Consider the following 21,113-nt stretch of genomic DNA (forward strand, 5'->3'; position numbering starts at 1 on the left):
CTATCAGTAATTTATTATTTTTTCCCCCTCCCCTTATCTCCACCCACAGGGACTCTACATTTTCATTAGATTCACCTATATTATCACGCCGGATGGGTTTTAAGGACGATTTTACATACAGACACACCCCGCCCCATCGCTTATATGTACGGTCATTTCTGAACAGACTATAGCCCTGCAACTTAACAGCCCAGTCATGGCTCTCATCCAGCCATGTCTCAGATATCCCCACCATGTCATAATTATGCTCCAACAACATTAGTTCTACTTTCTCCATGTTGTTGGCAAAGCTTCTGGCATTAGTATACATGCACTTGATGTTCCTCTCTGTACCTCTATTCTTTCTTAAATTATTAACTGTTCTAACCCCACCTTCCATGCCACCCCCAACTTCCTTATTTGTGCCCAGGTCTCTATCTGCACTATCTTCCCCTCCTATAAAATGAATACCCTCCCCCAATCCCTAGTTTAAACACTCCTCCAACCTTCTAGCCATTTTCTCCCCCAGCACAGCTGCACCTTCCCCAGTGAGGTGCAGCCCGTCCCTAGCGTAGAGCCTGTAGCCCACTGAGAAGTTGGCCCAGTTCTGTAGGAACCCAAACCCCTCCTTCCTACAGCAATCCTTGAGCCACTTATTAACCTCCCTAATCTCCCGTTGCCTCTCTGGCGTGGCACGTGGTACAGGCAGTACTTTGGAAAATACCACGTTGGAGGTCCGTGCTTTAAGCTTGCAGCCTAATTCCCTGAAATCGTCTTTAATGACCTTCCACTTACCTCTAACTTTGTCATTTGTGCCAATGTGCACCATGACCGCTGGGTCCTCACCAGCCTCTCCCAGTAATCTGTCCACCTGATCAGCGATGTGTTGGACTCGAGTGCCAGGTAGGCAGAACACCGTCCAACAATCCCTGTCTTTGTGACAGATTGCCCTATCTGTTCCCCTAATAATTGAGTCCCCCACTACCAGCACCTGTCTGGCCTGCCCTGCTCTCCTATTTCCCCCCTTACTGGAGCAGTCACTCCTCCGGCTTTCAGATGACATCCCTGGCTGCAGCAGTGCTACCACTGTACTGGCACCCCCCTCATCTGCCAACTTAGCAAACTTATTGGGGTGTGCCAGATCAGGACTAGCCTCCCTGACACTCTTCCCTCTACCCCGCTTCCTAACTGTCACCCAGCTTGCCTCTTCACTGTCCTGCAGCTCCATCCTACCATTCCCCCCTCATCTATCCCATTGAGCGTCTGCTCAGTGAGCAGAAGACTCCTGTTGTGAATTCCGCTCTTGGGCTCCCTCCGGTGGTTGTAAGTGGCACTTTTGTGAGTTCTGCTCTTGGGCTCCCTCCGGTGGTTGTACAACTGGCCCACCCAGATAACAGACATCTTCTGGGAAACAGAAAGATCCGAAATAAAATCCACCACAGAGTTTACAAAAATCTCCACACCTGACTAAAGGTGTGGAGGGTAAATCTGCTTTCCAGAGCTTCCAGCTTAACTGAATAAATCCATACTGACAAGCTGGACAAGAAAAAACATAGAAAGAGCTGAATGATTAAGTCCACAATATGTGGACAGCAAAAGAACAAGCAAGGACTTATGTTTGCTGAACTGGTAAGAATATCAGGGAAATCCAAGCAGAGATGTGGATCCAACCAGGAACCATTGACAACTGGCCCAGGCTGAAGGATAGAGCCAGGATAAATAGCCGAGCAAGAAAGACGATCAGTGGAAGCAGCTGCTGACTGCTAAATCCAAGGAGCAGCAGTTCCACTCAAAACCACCGGAGGGAGCCCAAGAGCAGAACTCACAAAAGTGCCACTTACAGCCACCGGAGGGAGCCCAAGAGCGAAATTCACAACAGACTCCTCTCCATATTGTCTATGGAGACAATAACATTTCCCAGTGAATGCAAAAATGAAAAAATCATCAAAAACGCTGCGTGTGAACATAGCTCAAGTGGTGGAGGAACATTTTTGTTTTGGGTTATTTATTTTGCCTAATATACAAGTCGTTACCCTGGAAAGGATGTACCTCAACATATTTCCCAGGAAAATCCATTTTGGTTTCATTTCTGTATGTTTTAATGTGCGCCTGTAAAAGTGGCATAAGAATCTGACAACATTGTTCACAACAGTGACCTGGGAGTCAGAAATGCTTCTAGAGGTCTTCCCCATTATGTTCCCGTGTAATTTGAGAACTGTTCCCATAGATTTCTGATTCCCGGAAAAGACCTCCGGGGGGAGGGAGGTGTCACGGCAAAAAAACTCAGGTTTCCTAGGCTTATATTGGGCTCGTTGCTCATGTTGAGCACCCAAGCATTCCAATCTGCTCGACCCGAGCAACAAGCACCCGAGCATTTTCTGCTCGCTCATCAGTAGTCCTAATATTTCCGGTACCTGAAAAAAACGGTACCGGAGATGTCAGTGACATATACAATTATTACAGTAATGTAATGGTAAACCCACATGTAAGGGTAAACCTCAAACCCTACAGAATCCCCGAACCACACCAGGAGATAATCTGCAAGGAGGTGAAGAGAATGCTGGACCTCGAGGTGATAGAGGAATCAAGAAGTAGCTGGTCAAGTCCCATCGTCCTCGTATCGAAGCCCAATGGCGAGTAGCGATTTTGTAATGACTACTGCAGGCTCAATGAGGTGTCCAGTGTTGACGCGTACCCAATGTCCGGCATGGACGAACTCACATGGGATGTTATATACCTGGTAACGAGAATCAGGCAGTGTCTCTTGGGAGAAGCAGGAACTCCAACTGTGCGGGTCAACTGCAGGGGAATCCTGCAGGGAAACGACTCATATGGGCTGTGTTTTCTTTGTTTTACCTTTATGCCAGCAAGGCTCGGTTCATTTTGCTGAACCCGCCAAGGTTTATGCTATCCGCAATAAACCAGCAGGTGATCATCTACCAGAATGTTTCCTCTGTCTACCTGGGAAAGCAGCGGCGGAGTGTGTCTACCCCTCACAACATGTACAGAAAGCTGCACACACACTGTACTGTACTCTGTACTGTACTAATTGTATATGTCACTGACATCTATATATCTATCTATTCTATGTGTAATAAATAATCTTTATTTTTTTATAAATATAATTTTATATCTTTATATAGCGCTAACATATTCCGCAGCGCTTTACACATATTATCGTCACTGTCCCTGTTACAATCTAAATTCCTTATCAGTATGTCTTTGGAATGTGGGAGGAAACTGGAGTACCCGGAGGAAACCCATGCAAACACGGAGAGAACATACAAACTCTTTGCAGATGTTGTCCTTAGTGGGGCTTGAACCCAGGACTCCAGCGCTGCAAGGCTGCTATGCTATCCACTGCGCCACCGTGCTGTGTGTATAACCCATATATCTGTATCTATGTGTGTAATTCATCTCTTCTAGACTGTCGGGTCCCAGTGTCATTTTAGAGTACGTGGCTGCTGAATTACCGGCTTTTCTTCTATCTATATAATATTTATACATATATCTGTGTGTGTCACTGACATCTATATATCTATGTGTATACTGTATATCTATTCTAACCTGTCACTCTGTGATTTTACTGTATGCAGCACATGAATTGCCGGCTTTTTATCTATCTATTTATCATCTACTTTAAAATACTTTAGTGGCAACACAATTATTACCGATCACGAATCCGAATGTGCCACATTTGTGCCGAATTTGTGTTTGTCGATCGTTTTACAAACATATTAGCACATGTCCTGTCATCACTTCTATCATGGAAATGCCCCTTTGACTAACGTTATCATCCATCCAATAGACTGTATGAGGACATGAGGTCCTGGTGATGGTCGGCCTGGAATCACATGATGACAATTCCCAGAACACTGCCCCCTATCAGTGGAAATGTGAGAAAATCCAATAATGACACCAAATGCTTGAAGACTTTATCCTGAGCATCAGATTATATAGTTCAATGTATCTTTATACAGAGAATGAGAAGATAAAAGAAACTGTCAGAAAAGAGTAAATGTGTTATAATGTCATATGATGAGAACTGGAAATGGGAAAAGCTCAGCCAAACCTCTGTAACCACCGGCTGTAATCTAACACCTGGAAACCGCCAGGATGTTATTTCATTCATCCCTATTTCTGCCTCCATCATTATCAGCTGCTTTATAAGAGGCCGATAGTGAGAGAAAAAGTATCGGTTATTCCGCTGCATTGTGACATCATCACTTACCTTATATGGAAGCGGGCAGTGATGTCACACAGGTGAGTGATGATGTCACAATAGAGCGGAACCTTAAAAACCCTCGGTTCCATCTCACTGGCTCAGACTTGGTATATGTCTGTCTCCTGACAACACTTACCTAGATCTTCTCCTTGTGAGATTAGCGATTTACTTGTGGAATAGCGAAACTGTATTAGAGGATACTTCTGGATTTTCCTGAAGATCACTGACTGAGGACTTCTACATCTGGAGGTAAGTCTATTTTGTGTTGTTATTTATGAAACTATTATTATTTATTGTTATAGCGCCATTTTTTCCATGGCGTTTTACAAGTGAGGCGGGGTATACATAATAAAAACAAGTACAATAGTCTTGAACAATACAAGTCACAACTGGTACAGGAGGAGAGAGGACCCTGCCCGCGAGGGCTCACAATCTACAAGGGATGGGTGAGGGTAGAGCTGGTCATGCAGCGGTTTGGTCGATCGGTGGTTACTGCAGGTTGTAGGCTTGTCGGAAGAGGTGGGTCTTCAGGTTCTAACTAGAAGCTTTCTTCTCATTATTTTTTCATGTATTCTTGAATTTTGTATGAAAACACTTTTTGCGTTTGTTGCCATTTTCTGACACCCGTAGCGGTTTCTTTTTTCGTGATTTGGGGTTGGGTGAAGGATTATTTTTTGCACCCTGAGCTGTCGTTTTTACTGATACCATGATGGGGAACATGCGATGTTTTGATGAGTAACTCGTCCGGCACAAATCACGGCACAATACAACAGAAAAAACATTTTCATGAATATTTTTATTTACAATTCATGAAACAAATCCAGTCCTCAGTGGCCGGATATAAGAGTAGGAATGGCCGCGAGAAAACCAGGGAGCAAATATCAGTGTCCAGCAATTTACAGGGGGAGGAGGGGAGATTTCCTTTATTAATAAATAGTAGTAATAATAATGGCAGCCAGCGCTCTACCTGTATGGGGCAGGGCGGGCTGCACCAGGGATTATAGCACTGTGTAATATGGCTCCAATGTTATCTTCTCCCCTTCAGATCTCCCTCCTGACTCTGTCTGGTCCAGGACCACAGAGGGGACGTCAGCTCCTGGCTGTCTGGTCCAGGACCACAGAGGGGACATCAGTCACCACCTACATAAGCTGAGAAGAGAACATCAGCGTGCACAGGACCCCGCAGAGCCGGACATCTGTAGAGTGAGTATAATGGCTGCCGCCAGGGTCCATCTTCTTACACTAATTAGATAAGTGGAGGAGGCCGGACCACGGCTGTCAGCACCGACCACTGAGTTAGGCCAGAATTGCACCTGACAACCTCCCGCATTTAACCACTATCATTCGGCTACTTGTTGGCTGATTGTCGGGTGTCTGGTGCCATTAAGGCAGTTCTTACTGCTGGAAAATACTGACCAAATACTGAGCATGTGAACATGGCCTAAAGCTGAAAATTATTTGGTTTAGATCTGAAATAAAACTTGTGTCAGAGTATAATGTAGCCCCCCCCTCATAAAATATGTAGCTCCCCTCATAAAATATAATGCAGCCCCCTCATAGAGTATAATGCATCCCCTCCCATAGAGTATAATGTAGCCCCCTTAAATAAAATAATGTAGCCCCCTCGTAGAATATAATGCAGCCCTCAAATAGAATAATGCAGCCCCCTCATAGAGTAAAATGCAGCCCCTTCATAGGGTATAATGCAGTCCCCTTAAAGAATATAATGTAGCCCCCTCAAATACTATATTGCAGCCCCCCATAGAGTAAAATGCTGCCCCTTCATAGGGTATAATGCAAACTCCCATAGAATATAATGTAGCCCCCTCATATAATATAATGCAGCCCCTCCATAGAATATAATGTAGCCTCTCCATAGAATATAATACAGCCCCACAGTCCTACAGTCTTATGGCCACCAGTACTAACTGATATATATATATATATATATATCCCACAATCCTCACCTCTCCTCCTCATTCCCCCGCGGTTCCAGACTCTGCTCCAGTCTCAGCAGCTGCACTGCCATCTGCCCGGCACACAGTATGAGGTGACGTCATCACGCACCGGCTGTGGCAGAGGCAGAGGGCAATAATGGAGCAGGGAGTATCATCTGATGCCCTCTCCTCTATTATTGCACCTATGATGCCGATACAGTTGAATGCGGCACATGCTGGGGGCAGCAGCGGTGGAGCAGCAGGCGACAGGAGGAAGGAGACGACTGCTGCGGCTAAAGCCTGTGCCCGCTGCTAAAGAGAAATTAATATTCACTGCTCCCCACGCCCATGGCCAGTCCGACCTGGGCTCTACACACAGAACTGAGGAATAAAATGGTAAAACTCATCTGTTCCTTATACTACAGGTGGAATAATTCTCTACTGCTGGAAGGTTCTCAAAGTTTTACTTGTTGAGCGTTGAAAACTCCAAGTGTAAACTTTGTTCTGGATTAGGAATCTTATTTCCATCGGGAATTCACCAGATATTACTGTAAGTATTCTGAGGTCATAACAAACATTTCCTGCCTAAAAATAAAAGAATAAAATCTGACCGATCTATTGTTCCTTTTAGGGTTGATAAACGACTACAGAGCTGAAATCTTGACAAGAAGATCCCTGTCGATTACTAAGATCCCAGCTGAATTCTGTAGCACTACTAGTGACATCACATTTCTTGGATTTACAAGAAGAGTAAAGTAGTTAGAAGGTAACGATACTTTTCTGTAACATTTAAGTCTAAGTTGCAATGTGTGAACATGATGTGAGGAATAGCGCCATTTCCGGCCATTATATGGCTTGTATGGTATTTTGTATTGTTCTACAATTTTCACCCTACAGTCACTATCTCTAATTTGCATTTGTCTTTGAATCAGTGTCTCCCGCAAAAAAAGTATTTTACCTCTTACCTTAGGTAGCACAGAGCCATGGAGGAAATTATATATCAGTACTGAGCATTGTAGCTGTGAATCCAGCTCTGGTATAAGCTAATGTACCTGCTAGAATCCTGCAGGACAATGATTCTGTGCTTCCTCCTGGCAGTGCTCCTCCTCTGCCTCCTAACTTGTGAAATCTCTGTGCAGAGCAAGACGGATTACAGGAGGTTATTCAGAGTTAATGAGCTCAGGAGACGGGAAAGTGGAGGAATTGACCCATAAGAATAGATTAAAGACGATTTCTCTGATATCATATGTTACAAAGTTTCTTATAATCACTTATACTAGTGATTTATACAATTTGTTGCCGGGCAGTTCCCATGTAAACACTTTCTCGATGTTTTGCGGCTTCATCTTCTCGTCCTTCCATACTACTTATGGTCACTACTTTTTGGCTTTTGCTGTTTATTGTCCTATAACTTTTTTCCATTTGTGGATTATTCTGCAGGACTTCTCGCACACTGAGTGACTTCTGCGTGTTGCTCTGCGCTGTGAGATCTGCGACTATTGTGCGCCGGAAGAGCACGTTACTGAACACTTTTGAGGAGAAACCATGAGTTCTCGGGAATTGAGGCAGCTGATCATGGACAACATTGCATGGATGAACCGGCCAGAAAACCGAAGTAAGTGAACCTTTACAATGTAAGGGGTGTGTGTGGGGGGATTATACCGGGGTCTTTTTGTCGTCACCCCAGTAACAACAGGTTCCACTCTCTAGTTCTTTCCATAAGAGGAGTTAGAAATATTTCTGCCTGTATACTGGGGACAATGTTAGACGGGGAACTAAACTAATAACTCTGGGTATTGTAGTAGTGACGATCGGTGGGGTCCGGACCCTCAGACCAGCACACATCGCTCACAACAGGGGTCAACGTGCTTAGATTATTCTTGGGTGTGTGCAGAGCGGTGTCCCGGCCCAGTAAAAATTTATAGAGAAATAATAGATAGATAATAGATAGATAATAGATGATAGACACATTTGTACCTGTCATTTATGATATTTTCTGTCATTATAATACATGAGTTTTTCCCTTCAGATCAGAGCCCTGTGATCGGAAGACTCAGGTCGTCTCAGACAAGAGGAGGAAGGATTGAAGATGACAGAGATTATTTACCTTCTCCAGAGAGAAGAAGAAGAGTTAGAGACCCATCCAGGCGCTCAGTACGAGAGGAGACCAGACACAGGAGCCGTTCGCCACATAGGCCGCTACCTGACCGTCCCATCTCTCCTGAGCCTTTACCACCGACCACGCGCCCTGACAATCTCAGGCCTGCGGAGGCTTTACCACCGACCACGCTCCCTGACAATCTCAGGCCTGCGGAAGCTTTACCACCGACCACGCTCCCTGACAATCTCAGGCCTGCGGAGGCTTTACCACCGACCACGCTCCCTGACCGTCACAGTTCTGCTGATGCGTCACTACCGAGCAGCAGCAATAACAGGAGTGGTGGAAATGAAGCGGCAACCACCTCCGGGGCCGATCCTCAGCCAAATTTTATTCCACCATCCGTGGGCACAGATGCTGAGAATCAGGCCGGATTAGATTCAGTTGAGGATACAACCCCACCGCAGGCTGCACCCCTGCGGAGGAGAGGACGGCGGAGAGGAATGACAAGGATACGGCAAATAGAACGCCTTCCTACCAGGAGCGCCACAGGCCAGGAGGAGATTCCTTCTTGTGCCATATGCCTAGGTGATTATGAAGTAGGTGAGCAGCTTATTGTGCTGCCCTGCCGACATCTTTTTCATCAGAGCTGCATTACACCATGGCTCCGCCAAAACCGCTACTGTCCTTACTGCCGCCAAAACTGTTTCCAACAGAACAGACAGAGAAGAGCATAAATCCCAACATGTGCTCGTGTATCCATCCCCAATATATATTTATTTCCTTTATTAATGATTTTTACTAAATAAAATGTATATGTTTTTTATACTTATGAAGTCAGCACTCCATTTTTTCAGTTTTCTATGTTACCAGGAGTTTCTTCGTGTACGGCCATATTGATACATTTATAGAGGAACAGTCACACGATGCAACTACTTTTTACCTATTTATGCATCATTTCCGGAATTTTCTAAACTACATCAGTGATATGTCCGCCACTGCATTACAGAATCCATTTAGCTCTAGTGGTCCCCATACTTGCCATTATCCGTTCTGCAATTTCTGGGGCAACACCTCTATTAAATCTGTGGACAGTTTGCTCCAATTACAAAACAAGCACTAAATCTATTGTACTACTTCTAATCTGATTTACTATGCTGCACGTGAGTGTCCATATATATGGGGCTGCATTACACTATAGAGGCTGCCTATGGGGGTGCATTATATTAGGGGCTGCATTACACTATAGAGGCTGCCTATGGGGGTGCATTATATTAGGGGCTGCATTATACTATAGAGGCTGCCTATGGGGGTGCATTATATTAGGGGCTGCATTACACTATAGAGGCTGCCTATGGGGGTGCATTATATTAGGGGCTGCATTATACTATAGAGGCTGCGTTATACTATAGAGGCTGCCTATGGGGGAGCATTATATTACATTATACTAGGGGGTGCATTATATTATAGAAGCTGCCTTTGGAGGTGCATTATATTAGGGGCTGAATTATACTATAGAGGCTGCCTGTGGCGGTGCATTATATTATAGAGGCTGCCTATGGGATGCATTATACTATAAAGGCTGCGTTTGGGGCTGCATTATACTATAAAGGCTGCCTGTGGGGGTGCATTATACTATAGAGGCTGCCTATGGGCCTACATTATACTATAGAGGCTGCCTATGGGGGGGGGGGCATTATATTAGGGGCTGCCTTACACTATAGAGTCTGCATTATACTATAGAGTCTGCCTATGGGGGATGCATTATACTACTGAGTCGGCCTATGGGGGTGCATTATACTATAGAGTCTGCCTATAGAGGCTGCCTATGGCGGGTGCATTATGCTATAGAGGGTGCCTATGGGGGTGCATTATATTAGGGGCTGCATTATACTATAGTCTCCTTATGGGAGGTACATTATACTATAGAGTCTGCCTACGGGGGGTGCATTATACTATGGAGTCTGACTACGGGGGGTGCATTACACTTTAGAGTCTGCCTATGGCGGGTGCATTATGCTATAGAGGCTGCCTATGAGGTTGCATTATACTATAGAAGCTGCCTATGGGGGTGAATTATATTAGGAGCTGAATTATATTATAGAATTGTTATCAATAAAAGATCCAAAAATAATTATGTGCTTAAACATTGGGCTTATTAGCCACATCAGCGCCACCAGTCCTTCCTATTTCTTATATTAGGTCGATGTCTGGGAAACAGATTACTGAAAATAAGGTCTTAGAATCTTGATAGAATCGCTGACCGTCTGAAAAACCCAAAGATTTTAATCAATGACCATTTTAACTAGAATCGGAGAAAGAAGTATTGCTCGTTCCTGTCTCAGATTCACCTTCTGGTCTTTTCCTTCCTACTGAGATTCAATATTGTGTGTAGCTTACAAAATAAATAGGCCTTTTCACGTTTCTCTTCCTCATTCCCCTTTTTCTTATCTACCACTGTTTCTGGAGAGATGGAATCACTAAGCCGTAGGTCAGAGTGACAGAAAGGAACATGGATCAGCAAGGGCCAGGACCGCAGAGTATGAAGGATAAAAGGCAGACAAGCAAACCAAGAAGCAACAGAAGATACAGAGTCAGGAGTGCGGAGAAACACTCACCTCCGGCGTGGAGCAGGAGCTGAGCGGGGGGGAAGTGTCCTGAGAACAGATATATAATGTGTCATCAGACGTATAATCCGCACTGATGTGTATAGAGGGAGACGTGGCCTGTAATAACCATATAATGGACATGTGCCCCCCGTACAGGAAGCGGCGTGGAGCAGGAGCTGAGCGGGGGGAAAGTGTCCTGAGAACAGATATATAATGTGTCATCAGACGTATAATCCGCACTGATGTGTATAGAGGGGGATGCGACCTGTAATAACCATATAATGGACATGTGCCCCCCGTACAGGAGGCGGCGTGGAGCAGGAGCTGAGCGGGGGGAAAGTGTCCTGAGAACAGATATATAATGTGTCATCAGACGTATAATCCGCACTGATGTGTATAGAGGGGGAGACGTGACCTGTAATAACCATATAATGGACATGTGCCCCCCGTACAGGAGGCAGCGTGGAGCAGGAGCTGAGCGGGGGGAAAGTGTCCTGAGAACAGATATATAATGTGTCATCAGACGTATAATCCGCACTGATGTGTATAGAGGGGGAGACGTGGCCTGTAATAACCATATAATGGACATGTGCCCCCCGTACAGGAGGCAGCGTGGAGCAGGAGCTGAGCGGGGGGGAAAGTGTCCTGAGAACAGATATATAATGTGTCATCAGACGTATAATCCACACTGATGTATATAGAGGGGAGACGTGGCCTGTAATAACCATATAATGGACATGTGCCCCCCCCGTACAGGAGGCAGCGTGGAGCAGGAGCTGAGCGGGGAGAAAGTGTTCTGAGAACAGATATATAATGTGTCATCAGACGTATAATCCACACTGATGTGTATAGGGGGAGACGTGGCCTGTAATAACCATATAATGGACATGTGCCCCCCGTTCTCACCTGCACAGATCGGACACGTGTCGGTCTCGGGGGAGCGCTGCGCGGTGCTCGGACTGTCACGCTCTCCTTGGTGTCCGGTGTCTCTCGCTGGTACGAGTCTGCGCTCTCTTCCTGATAAAGGAGACATTATCAGCTTGTTAGTAACGGTCACACGGCTCCCTGTGAGCGGAGCAGCCCCCCGCCTCGTGCTGCAATGTGCCTGCGGTCAGCAGTGAGGACCCCCGGAGGCGGGCACAGCGCAGTGTAACCCCTGGAGCTGTGCAGCATCAGAAGGCGAGGGACGGGGGCAGCCAGGTGCTGGATCCTCCTGCAAGGGGTCTTTCAACACTGAAAGGTGCCAAGGGAGCAAGTTCTCTCCATATTGTAATCAGCCCCTAATCGCCCGGACCCCCAAAGATCCCGAGATTCTCCGTCAGAACAGAGCTATGGGGGAAGCCATGAATTACGTCCTATGACTGATGTGTGAACACCCGGACAGTACGGGGGGCCGGGGAGGTGACGTGCTGTGGATGGAGACCCCTTTAGGAGCTTGTCACATTGGGGGTGTTAGAGCCCTAGGGGTCTCTGGAGACGTCCTACCTTCTTCGGGCCTCCTCCATTTTCAGTCGGCAATTAGGGGTCTCGTGTTCCTTCTTTGATGGGTGGAGTCTCGTCATGGGGGTCTCGGGACAAGATCCTGCGGGAGCAGCCAGAAAATGGAGGGTTACGGTAACGTAAATGATCGGGCAGACCCCTGTATAAAAGCCGGGAGGTGGGAGCTGTGATGGGGTCACTGCAGCGGGGAAACAGAAGTTTGCAAAAATGTCTGAATTTAAAGGGGCCGTTCCCTTCTGATCTAATGTGCCAGAAAGGTGTTGTGGGGGTCCCACTGATCCCCCAGATGTCAGTCCTCCACAGGCGGATACTTACCGGAGGACACCGGGCTGTCCCCCTGCTGGCTGCCACGGTCCCCACATGGCGGGATGGAGGGGCTCGGAACGGCAGTAATTGGAGGGCGGCGTTTTCGGGACTTGGCTGCAGACAGCAGAAGCATGCGCGCGGAGCGGCTCATGGAGGCCGGGGGAGGGGAGGCCACGCTCTGCAGCTTGTCTCGCAGCTTCTGACTCCTACAGGTACAGACACGACATGAGGGGGCAGAGGATTAAATCCCAGGACCCCCAGAAATAACAGCTCGCAGGTGGCTGAGATTAATCAGAGCTCAGACCAAAGGTGCAGTAACCGCCCTCTCCAGCAAAGCAACGAACCTGAGATCAATGAGTCCGGCTGTACAACACTGTAGAAGAGCTACAGTGTAAAGAATGGTGGAGGGACAGAGCACCAGAAGGGACGCTGCTGACTGCACCCATAGACCGCGAGATCCCAGGAGCGGGTGAGAATGCGCCCAGCGGGTACGTACCGGGCCTCGGGGTCCTGAGCGTCCAGGGTGGGCTGCTCTCCGGAGTGTAGGGGAGAGACTGGACAGGAGCGGCCGCCCTGTAAGGGAAAAAGAGCAGTGATGGGTAACAGACGGCCTGGAGCTCGACTAACGGCAGCGCTGCCGAGAGCACAACGGAGGGTGGCCGCTGCCGAGAGCACAACGGAGGGTGGCCGCTGCCGAGAGCACAACGGAGGGGGGCCGCTGCCGAGAGCACAACGGAGGGGGGCCGCTGCCGAGAGCACAGCGGAGGGGGGCCGCCGCCGAGAGCACAACGGAGGGGGGCCGCTGCCGAGAGCACAACGGAGGGGGGCCGCTGCTGAGAGCACAACGGAGGGGGACGGAGGATCTACAGTCCCCTGCAGAGGATTCAGTCTCCTCCTACGGAGGGAGATCCATCATCCGGGGTCAGATGTGTCAGCCCCTCTGGAAACAAAAGGCATGCTGGGAGATGTAGTTCCATGATGTCATTAATGAGGGAAGTAGCCGGGTCGTCCTTCCTACACCACACGACGTACCCCAGAGCCTTCGAGCCGCTCCTCATCCTCTTCATCCGGGGTGGAGAGGACGCGGATGAACGACAGACCGAACTGCTCCTGCTTGTTGAAGGGCTGCGTGCAGGTGACACGGTCCCACTTCTCCAGGGCGGCTCCTGCGAGGAAGTCTCCTGCCGAGGGGAGTCTGCTCTACAGAAAAACCTGCAGTCCCCCCAGAGCAGCACACACTCCAGTCACCTCCGGAGCTGCATCCACAGAAATTATTCATATACTCCAGCCACCACCAGAGCTGCATCCACAGAAAATATTCATATACTCCAGTCACCAGAGCTGCATCCACAGATAATATTCATATACTCCAGCCACCTCCGGAGCTGCATCCACAGAAAATATTCATATACTCCAGCCACCTCCAGGGCTGCATCCACAGATAATATTCATATACTCCAGCCACCTCCAGAGCTGCATCCACTGAAAATATGCATATACTCCAGGTCTTTTATTAAATAAAATAAAAATACTTTACATGACAATAACCAAGATACAGTACAAATAAAACACAACAGAACAAAACATAAGAACAAAGCTCCAATCAGACGACAACAAACGACAAAAATCACAAAGAAATAAACCAGAAATGAAACCAAAATGGAGAAAGTTCATGACCCCTGTAAAAATTTTACATAATAAATAGTATAAAATCATATAAGACCCCCGGCCCAGCTTCATTCATACTACTATATACAACCCCAACTACATTCACACCGTGCTATATACAATATTATATACAATATATACACTATAAACACATTATACTAAACCAAACATTATACAACACCGCAAACACAACACAACCCTACCGGTCCCACTGCCTCACCTTACAGCCACCCCCTTACACCACCACATTCACCCCACAACAAACCTAAATACAATACAGTGTACAACATTAACATTAACACATTTTTTTTTTTTTTTTTTCTCTTTTTACTATTTTTTTTCTTTTTTAATATATATATATACACACAGCTACTCTAACTATCCCGCCACCCCTGATCCAGCTCTGGCCACAAAGTTCAGGAATTATCCGAGCTAGGATCAGGCCCCAAAGTTTTTCCCCAGGCGGGGCCTGGGCCAGGCCAGATCAGTCTCTTATCACCGCCGTTGAACCCCCCAATCCCCCCGCCCAACCTAACTAAGACCCTCTATTATACACACTATATACAATACACTATATACAACATATACATAAACCAACATCACAGAACACAACCTACATACTCGCCACCCAAGGCTCAAGTTCGATGCCTGCAAACCTTCTATTCAGGGAACAGAAATACAAAACAAAAACCTAGGGTGTAAAGACATCAGCCCACCACCAGGATATAGGAGCGCTAACGGACTAAGGCACCCCGAAGGAGAAACCCCTCCAGAGATGGGCCGCCCTCCGGGCACCCAGTCTTTCGCACTCCAGAGAACGCACCTTCACCAGGGCACCTAGGATGCTGCTACCAACTTCATCTACACGGAGGATTTTACTCTGCGTCGTAACTAAAACTCGTGCGTTCCACGTGAAGTACCTGACCACTGCGCTGACTAAGAATAAAGTGGCTCGGTCCCTTCTCCCGAGGTCTCTGAACGCTCCATAGGCCCACTCGGCATAGGACAGAGTGGCCAGCCGCGGCCAACCAATGGAAGCACCCACCCTGTTGTACACCTCTGTATTAAAGGGACAATGAAGCAGGAAGTGCTCCATGCTTTCCAGCATGGTAGCGCAATCCTCACGGGGACAATTCCTGTCCACGGAGCTCCTGTGCTTCAAATTGTCCCTCACATACAACTTACCTTGGAAGCAGCGCCAAGTCAAGTCCCAATACTTCTTGGGGATCCTACTAGAATTTAACAAACTTAACCCAACCTCTAGATCCCGACTCGGGCAGTCCCTGAGGACCAATGGTCTCTGAAAATGCGAAAGCAAGACCCGCATGTCGAGGAGTTTCCTCGGGAGGGACCTCACTTCCCACATTCCCAGACCCCACCGGCGCATCATCTTCAGAACCGGGGTAACATAAGCCGGGAGATGCCCGTGCGGTGTGCGAAGATCCTTCAATCTTCCCCCTGTCTCCCATTCCTGGAAGAAAGGCTGAAACCATCCTTTGCAGGAGAATACCCACGGAGGAGCCCTCTCTTTCCAGAGGTTTGCCACATTAACTTTCAAAAAGGTGTTCACTAGAAACACCACGGGGTTCACCATATTCAACCCCCCTAGTCTCCTCGTGCGATAAGTGACCTCCCGTTTGACTAGGTTTAGTCTATTCCCCCATAACATCTGGAAGAACAGACTGTAGACCCGTGTCCAGAGAGGCTCCGGCAAGACACAGACGCTGCCCAGGTAGATTAACAAGGGGAGCAGGAAAGCCCTGCACAGGTCAACCCTTTCCCTCAGGGTCAAAGACCAACCCTTCCATTGGTCCACTTTTTGGGCGACACCCTTGATTCTGCCTTCCCAGTTTTTCGTGGGGTAATCACCCTGGCCAAATTCGATGCCTAGGACTTTGGCATGTTCTTGGGGTTCGGGGAGGGTGTCCGGAAGATCAAACGTGGGATCCCCGCCTCCCAGCCAGAGACTCTCACACTTGTCCTGGTTGACCTTGGACCCGGATGCCTCCGAGTAGCTCTCCACTTCTGACATCACCACCATCGCCTCCTCTTGCGAAGAAACAAAGACAGTAACGTCGTCCGCGTAGGCCACTACCCTCAGGATAGCCTCTGGCGCCAACCCGCCCATCCTCACCCCCGCCAACGGTCCACAATCAACCCTTCTGAGGAAGGGATCGATCGCAAACGCGTAAAGCAAAGGACTAAGAGGGCAGCCCTGGCGGACACCAGATCCCACCCCGAAAGGTTGTCCAATCCACCCGTTTACCAGAGGGAAAGTCTCAGCCCCTGTGTACAAGGTCTTAAGCCAGTCCACAAACCCTCCAGGCAGACCATACCTCAAAAGAGTGGACCAGAGGTACTCGTGGTCGACCCGATCAAAGGCTTTTGCCTGATCCAGGGTCAGCAAGAACCCCTTCCAAAGGCCCGCCCTGCCTTGCTCCACGGCCTCTCGGACACCCAGAACAGCACTGAAAGTGCTACGGCCAGGAACGCAACAGTGCTGGGCCTCCGAAAGGAGCCGCGGTGCAAACTTTACCAGCCTATTGAAGAGTATCTTAGCCAAAACCTTCCTATCCACATTGAGAAGTGATATGGGACGCCAATTCTCAATGCGTGACGGATCCTTACCCTTTGACAAAATGATCAAAGCCGACCTCCTTAATGATCTCGGCAGAGTGCCCGAGGAGAGACACTCATTAAACACCTGAGTCAAGAGGGGGACCAAGGAGTCCCTAAAGGTCTTAAAGAACTCGGATGTTAAGCCATCCGGACCTGGCGATTTTTTGGGCCAGAGCCCATCGATCGCCAGTCTCACTTCCTCTTCTTTGATCGCTTCTGCCAAACCGCCCAGCGAGAGGTCAGCCCCTGGCTCAGGAACAGCTTCAGCCAGGAAAGCCGACATCCTGTCACGATCCACTTCCTTCCTCCCCAAGAGGTGCGAGTAGTATGAACTGACGACCTCCAAGATCCCTGATCTGGACCTTCTCAGGGATCCCGTACTGTCCATCAGCCCGGTCACTATCTTACTATTCACTGACATCTTGCAGCTTCTGTAAGGGTCGGGCGAGTAGTACTTCCCGTAATCCCTCTCAAAAACCAAAGATGCGTGCCTATCGTACTGACACCTCTTTAGCAAGGATTTCACACTGGAGATCGCCTCGCGGCTACCCCCAGTCGAGACAAGTTGCTCGAGTTTCCTCCTCAGGCTCTGATACAGGCGATCCCTGTTCAGGCTTCTGAGGTTCGAGAGTTGCCGGAAGAATCTCGCCACCCGATGTTTGAACATCTCCCACCACTCAGACTTAGTGTTACTTAGGCCCAGCAGCGGTACCTGGCTCGAAGAAATTCCTCAAAGGACCGTCTTACAGCTTCTTCCTCAAGGAGTGACGAATTCAGCTTCCAATAACCTCTTCCCATTCGAGGAGTCTCTGTAACGCTCAGAGAAAACATAATCAAACAGTGATCGGAGAACTCCACCTCCACAACCGACAACGGCGAGGAGACGGCATCCTCCTTCAAATAAAACCTGTCTAACCTAGACCTGCACTGACTACCTCTAAAAAAGGTGAACCCCGCGTGGCCTGTGTTGTGCCGGATGTGGACATCCACCAGGCGTGCCTCACTTACTATCCTATTTAGCGCGACGCAATCGTAAGCCAGCCGGTCTCCGGAACCTCCTCTATCACAGGGTCTCGTGACGTTGTTGAAATCCCCTCCAAAGACCACCTGCCGACTTGAAAATAAGAAAGGTTTGATCTTCATGAAGAGACACTTGCGGTCCCACTTGGACTGGGGACCGTAGATGTTAATGAGCCGAAGCTCCTGTCCCCCAATGGAGACATCTAGGATCAAGCATCTCCCCATTTCTAACTCGATCAATCGTCTGCATTCAACCGCTGCGGTCTTAAAAAGGACCGCCACCCCACTATACGGCTCGGCCGCAAGAGACCAGTAGGAGGGCCCGTGCCTCCACTCCCGCCTTGCTTTATGCATGGTTGATAGGTCGGTCAACCTGGTCTCCTGCAAAAACAAAATGTCGGCGTCAAGTTGGCCGAGAAAATGAAAGGCCGTGTACCTTGCCACATCTGACTTTATGCTGGCAACATTAATGGTTGCCAGCGTCAATGGGGTGGGTGCCGCCATCATGATTGATTGAATTAGATAGCCTTTTTCTTCCCACCCCCAACAGTTTCACCCTCTTCCTCTGACAATGATGAGTTTTTAGTGCGCTTAAGACAAACAGACTCATCCATTCTCTCCTTACATACACTCTGGCCCTTGTCTGGTGGTCCTGAGGTAGTCCCCCCCCCAGAAGGCTTTGTATTTGCCCCCTGAGAAGAAGACCCAGCGACCTCCTGAGCCCCAACAACCTTGTCCGCAACCTCCGGCCCCGGGTCCCCATCGCCCCCCTCTGGAGGGGAGTCCTGGAGGGCCCGGAACCGGTTAGAGAGATCCACCAGAGGGGGGGCGGCTGGACCTTCCAATGGCACCTGGTTCAGGCCTACGGAGTCAGAGGGGTCGCACTCCAAGGAGGAGGCTCGAGGCCCGGACCCCCTCTTATCCTTAGTTGTTTTCCTGTTACCCTTTTTCTTTTGCTGTGACCACTCCCCATCTCCCTCATCCAGACTGTCACCGGATGAAGGTTCCTGGGCAGACATGGCGTCCTTTTGCTCCTCCCTTTCAAGTCTCTTGACTTCCTCGCTCAATTCGCCGTCTTTAGGATCCTCAGCTGCAAGTGAAGCACCCGGGTCAGAGTTTAGGGTCATTACTCCCTGCCCCCTGTTCCCATGGCGCTGCTCCTGCCGCCTGATATTGGATGGCGGCAGCCTGCTCCTCACCGGTTCCCTGCCTCCTCTGCCTCTACTGGTCCCTTCACCGGCGAGATTAGTCCCGGCTTTCGCCTGTCCCGCACTCGCCGCTTTCAGGACCGCATTGGCAAAGGAACGCGGACAGCGACTGAACGGGTGACCGAGGTCACCACACAAGTTACACCTAATCCTGCCACAGGTAGCAGCAAGATGGCCGAGGTCCCCACACAGTGCGCATTTCTGGGTGGTACACTGCGCACTGAAGTGTGTGGGGCTGCCGCACCTGTGACAGACCTTAGGCTGCCCCCGATAGAAAATCAAGATCCTGTCCCTCCCCAAAAATGTTGAGGAAGGGATATGGGTAACGGTGTTTCCTGAAACCCTCAATTTCACCATGAAGGTCCAGGCTCCTGACCAGATACCATGCTCATCGAGGGTCTTCTCGGGAATACCGACGATGTCACCGTATCGTCCCACCCATGTGGAGATGTCGACACAGGAAAGTGACTCGTTACTGGTCAAAACGGTCACCTTCCTGACCGAGTTCTGGCGGGATATTGCCACAGTGTGGAAACCCTGCCATTCGGGGCGGCCCCGAGCCAGCTCATGGCGAGACCAGAAAAGCTCAAGGCCCTCAGGTCTCACGAAGCTGACATCGAAGTAGGAGGTCCCATAGGGATGGATCAAGGCAAAGATGTCATATGCCACGAAGCCCATCCCCAGCAGGAGCTCAGCAACCTTTGACCGATCAGGACAGGCATCCTTGCTTACCCACTGGAGACGGGCCACGTTCCTACGGTTACTCCTCTGCCCCGGTGTCGGCAGAGACCAGACAGTCTCTGCCCCTCTGTCTCGGAAGGCGGAAAGACCGTGTCTCTCTATCCAGAAAGACAGATCAACCTCCCTCCCCTCTACATTGATGGAACTCTCCCCTCTCCTCAGGGCGTCCAGGAAGCGCTGTTGCAAGTCACCATTCTCAGGGTCACCAGACAAGGACGCACTACTACCCCCAGCAGTGACAGCTCCTGAATAGCTTGGGGCTGAAGCCCCCGCCACCGCTGGGGGGGCAGCGGGACCACTACCTGCTTCCCCTCCACCAACACCAGTAATGCTCTCCTCATTCACTCCACCACTACTCCCATCATTCACTCCACCACTACTCCCATCATTCACTCCACCACTACTCCCACCATTCACTCCACCACTACTCCCACCATTCACTCCACCACTACTCCCATCATTCCCGTTACCATTGCCAACACTTCCCATCACTTTATTACCAGTATTCTCACCACCATTTTTTTCAGTGTTCTCTGCACCTTCCACAGTAACATCCATTCCTTCCTCACTTGTGTCTGGCTTCTCTGCACTCACACCTGCTGGACCGGGGGAGGGGTGCAGCACCACACCCGGTTTCCCTTGATTGGTGTGTGTCTCTGGAGCGCCTTGCCCCCCTACTGCAGCAGTTTGTATTTTATTATTAGTCAGGGCCCGCTGCTTGTTGGGGGGCACCGCCTGCCCCGCACCCATAGACTTCGGGGTCCTGATATCACGTTTGGGTGCTGGAGCACTCTGTCCTCCTGTCGCAGCAGGCCGCCCAGTGTTCCCTGCAGATGATTTTTCCTGCTTTTTTTTTTCTTTTTGGACTTGCTCCCCTATCGCAGCCGCATGCCTCTTCTCTGTTGAGGCGCACTGCGCCCCTGTCACAACAGTGCGCCCTCCTTTCGCCGCACCATGTTCCTCGGACCTGCCCCCCACAGCCCCGGCGTCGGCCGGCTCAGCCGTAGTGAGCAGGGATGGAGTCTGCCCACACCGTCCCCCTCTCGCAACGGCGTGGACATCCCCCTCGCCCCCCTCAGCCCCGGTGATAACCGGCTTAGCCGCAGAGGGCAGAGAGGGAAACTCCTCGGGGTCCCCTATGTCCGGCGCCGTGAGTACCTCCACAGCCTCGCCCCCTGCACTGTTCCCCGCACAGACGGCAGC

At 49.4% G+C, this 21,113-nt stretch overlaps 2 protein-coding genes and 1 pseudogene across 4 annotated transcripts; 2 read left to right on the forward strand and 1 right to left on the reverse strand.

The window, feature by feature from the left end:
- The window catches only part of LOC143786226 (uncharacterized), a 467,324-nt pseudogene that overhangs the window by 392,525 nt on the left and 53,686 nt on the right, over positions 1 to 21,113 (forward strand).
- On the forward strand, positions 4,345 to 9,067 carry LOC143785866 (uncharacterized). Of its 3 annotated transcripts, none has more exons than XR_013218123.1 (6): positions 4,345 to 4,453; positions 5,250 to 5,407; positions 6,567 to 6,691; positions 6,773 to 6,907; positions 7,582 to 7,756; positions 8,158 to 9,067. XR_013218123.1 is itself a non-coding variant. In XM_077275004.1 (6 exons), exons 5-6 carry the CDS (start codon positions 7,687 to 7,689, stop codon positions 8,974 to 8,976), a joined length of 876 nt encoding a protein of 291 aa, XP_077131119.1. In that variant the 5' UTR covers positions 4,358 to 4,453; positions 5,250 to 5,407; positions 6,567 to 6,691; positions 6,773 to 6,907; positions 7,582 to 7,686; the 3' UTR covers positions 8,977 to 9,067. The 3 variants fall into 3 exon arrangements, 2 of the variants coding, with proteins under 2 accessions (XP_077131119.1, XP_077131120.1); XM_077275004.1 differs by having other exon boundaries at positions 4,358 to 4,453; positions 8,171 to 9,067; XM_077275005.1 differs by lacking the exons at positions 4,345 to 4,453; positions 5,250 to 5,407; positions 6,567 to 6,691 and having other exon boundaries at positions 6,749 to 6,907; positions 8,171 to 9,067.
- Positions 11,755 to 13,721, reverse strand: LOC143785076 (uncharacterized). The gene is made up of 5 exons (XM_077273748.1): positions 13,687 to 13,721; positions 13,151 to 13,549; positions 12,664 to 12,860; positions 12,334 to 12,430; positions 11,755 to 11,865 (listed from the first exon to the last, which is right to left on the reverse strand). Exons 1-5 carry the CDS (start codon positions 13,719 to 13,721, stop codon positions 11,811 to 11,813), a joined length of 783 nt encoding a protein of 260 aa, XP_077129863.1. The 3' UTR covers positions 11,755 to 11,810.

The sequence above is a fragment of the Ranitomeya variabilis genome, chromosome 7 (assembly GCF_051348905.1).
Source record: "Ranitomeya variabilis isolate aRanVar5 chromosome 7, aRanVar5.hap1, whole genome shotgun sequence".
Classification (NCBI taxonomy): Eukaryota; Metazoa; Chordata; class Amphibia; order Anura; family Dendrobatidae; genus Ranitomeya; species Ranitomeya variabilis.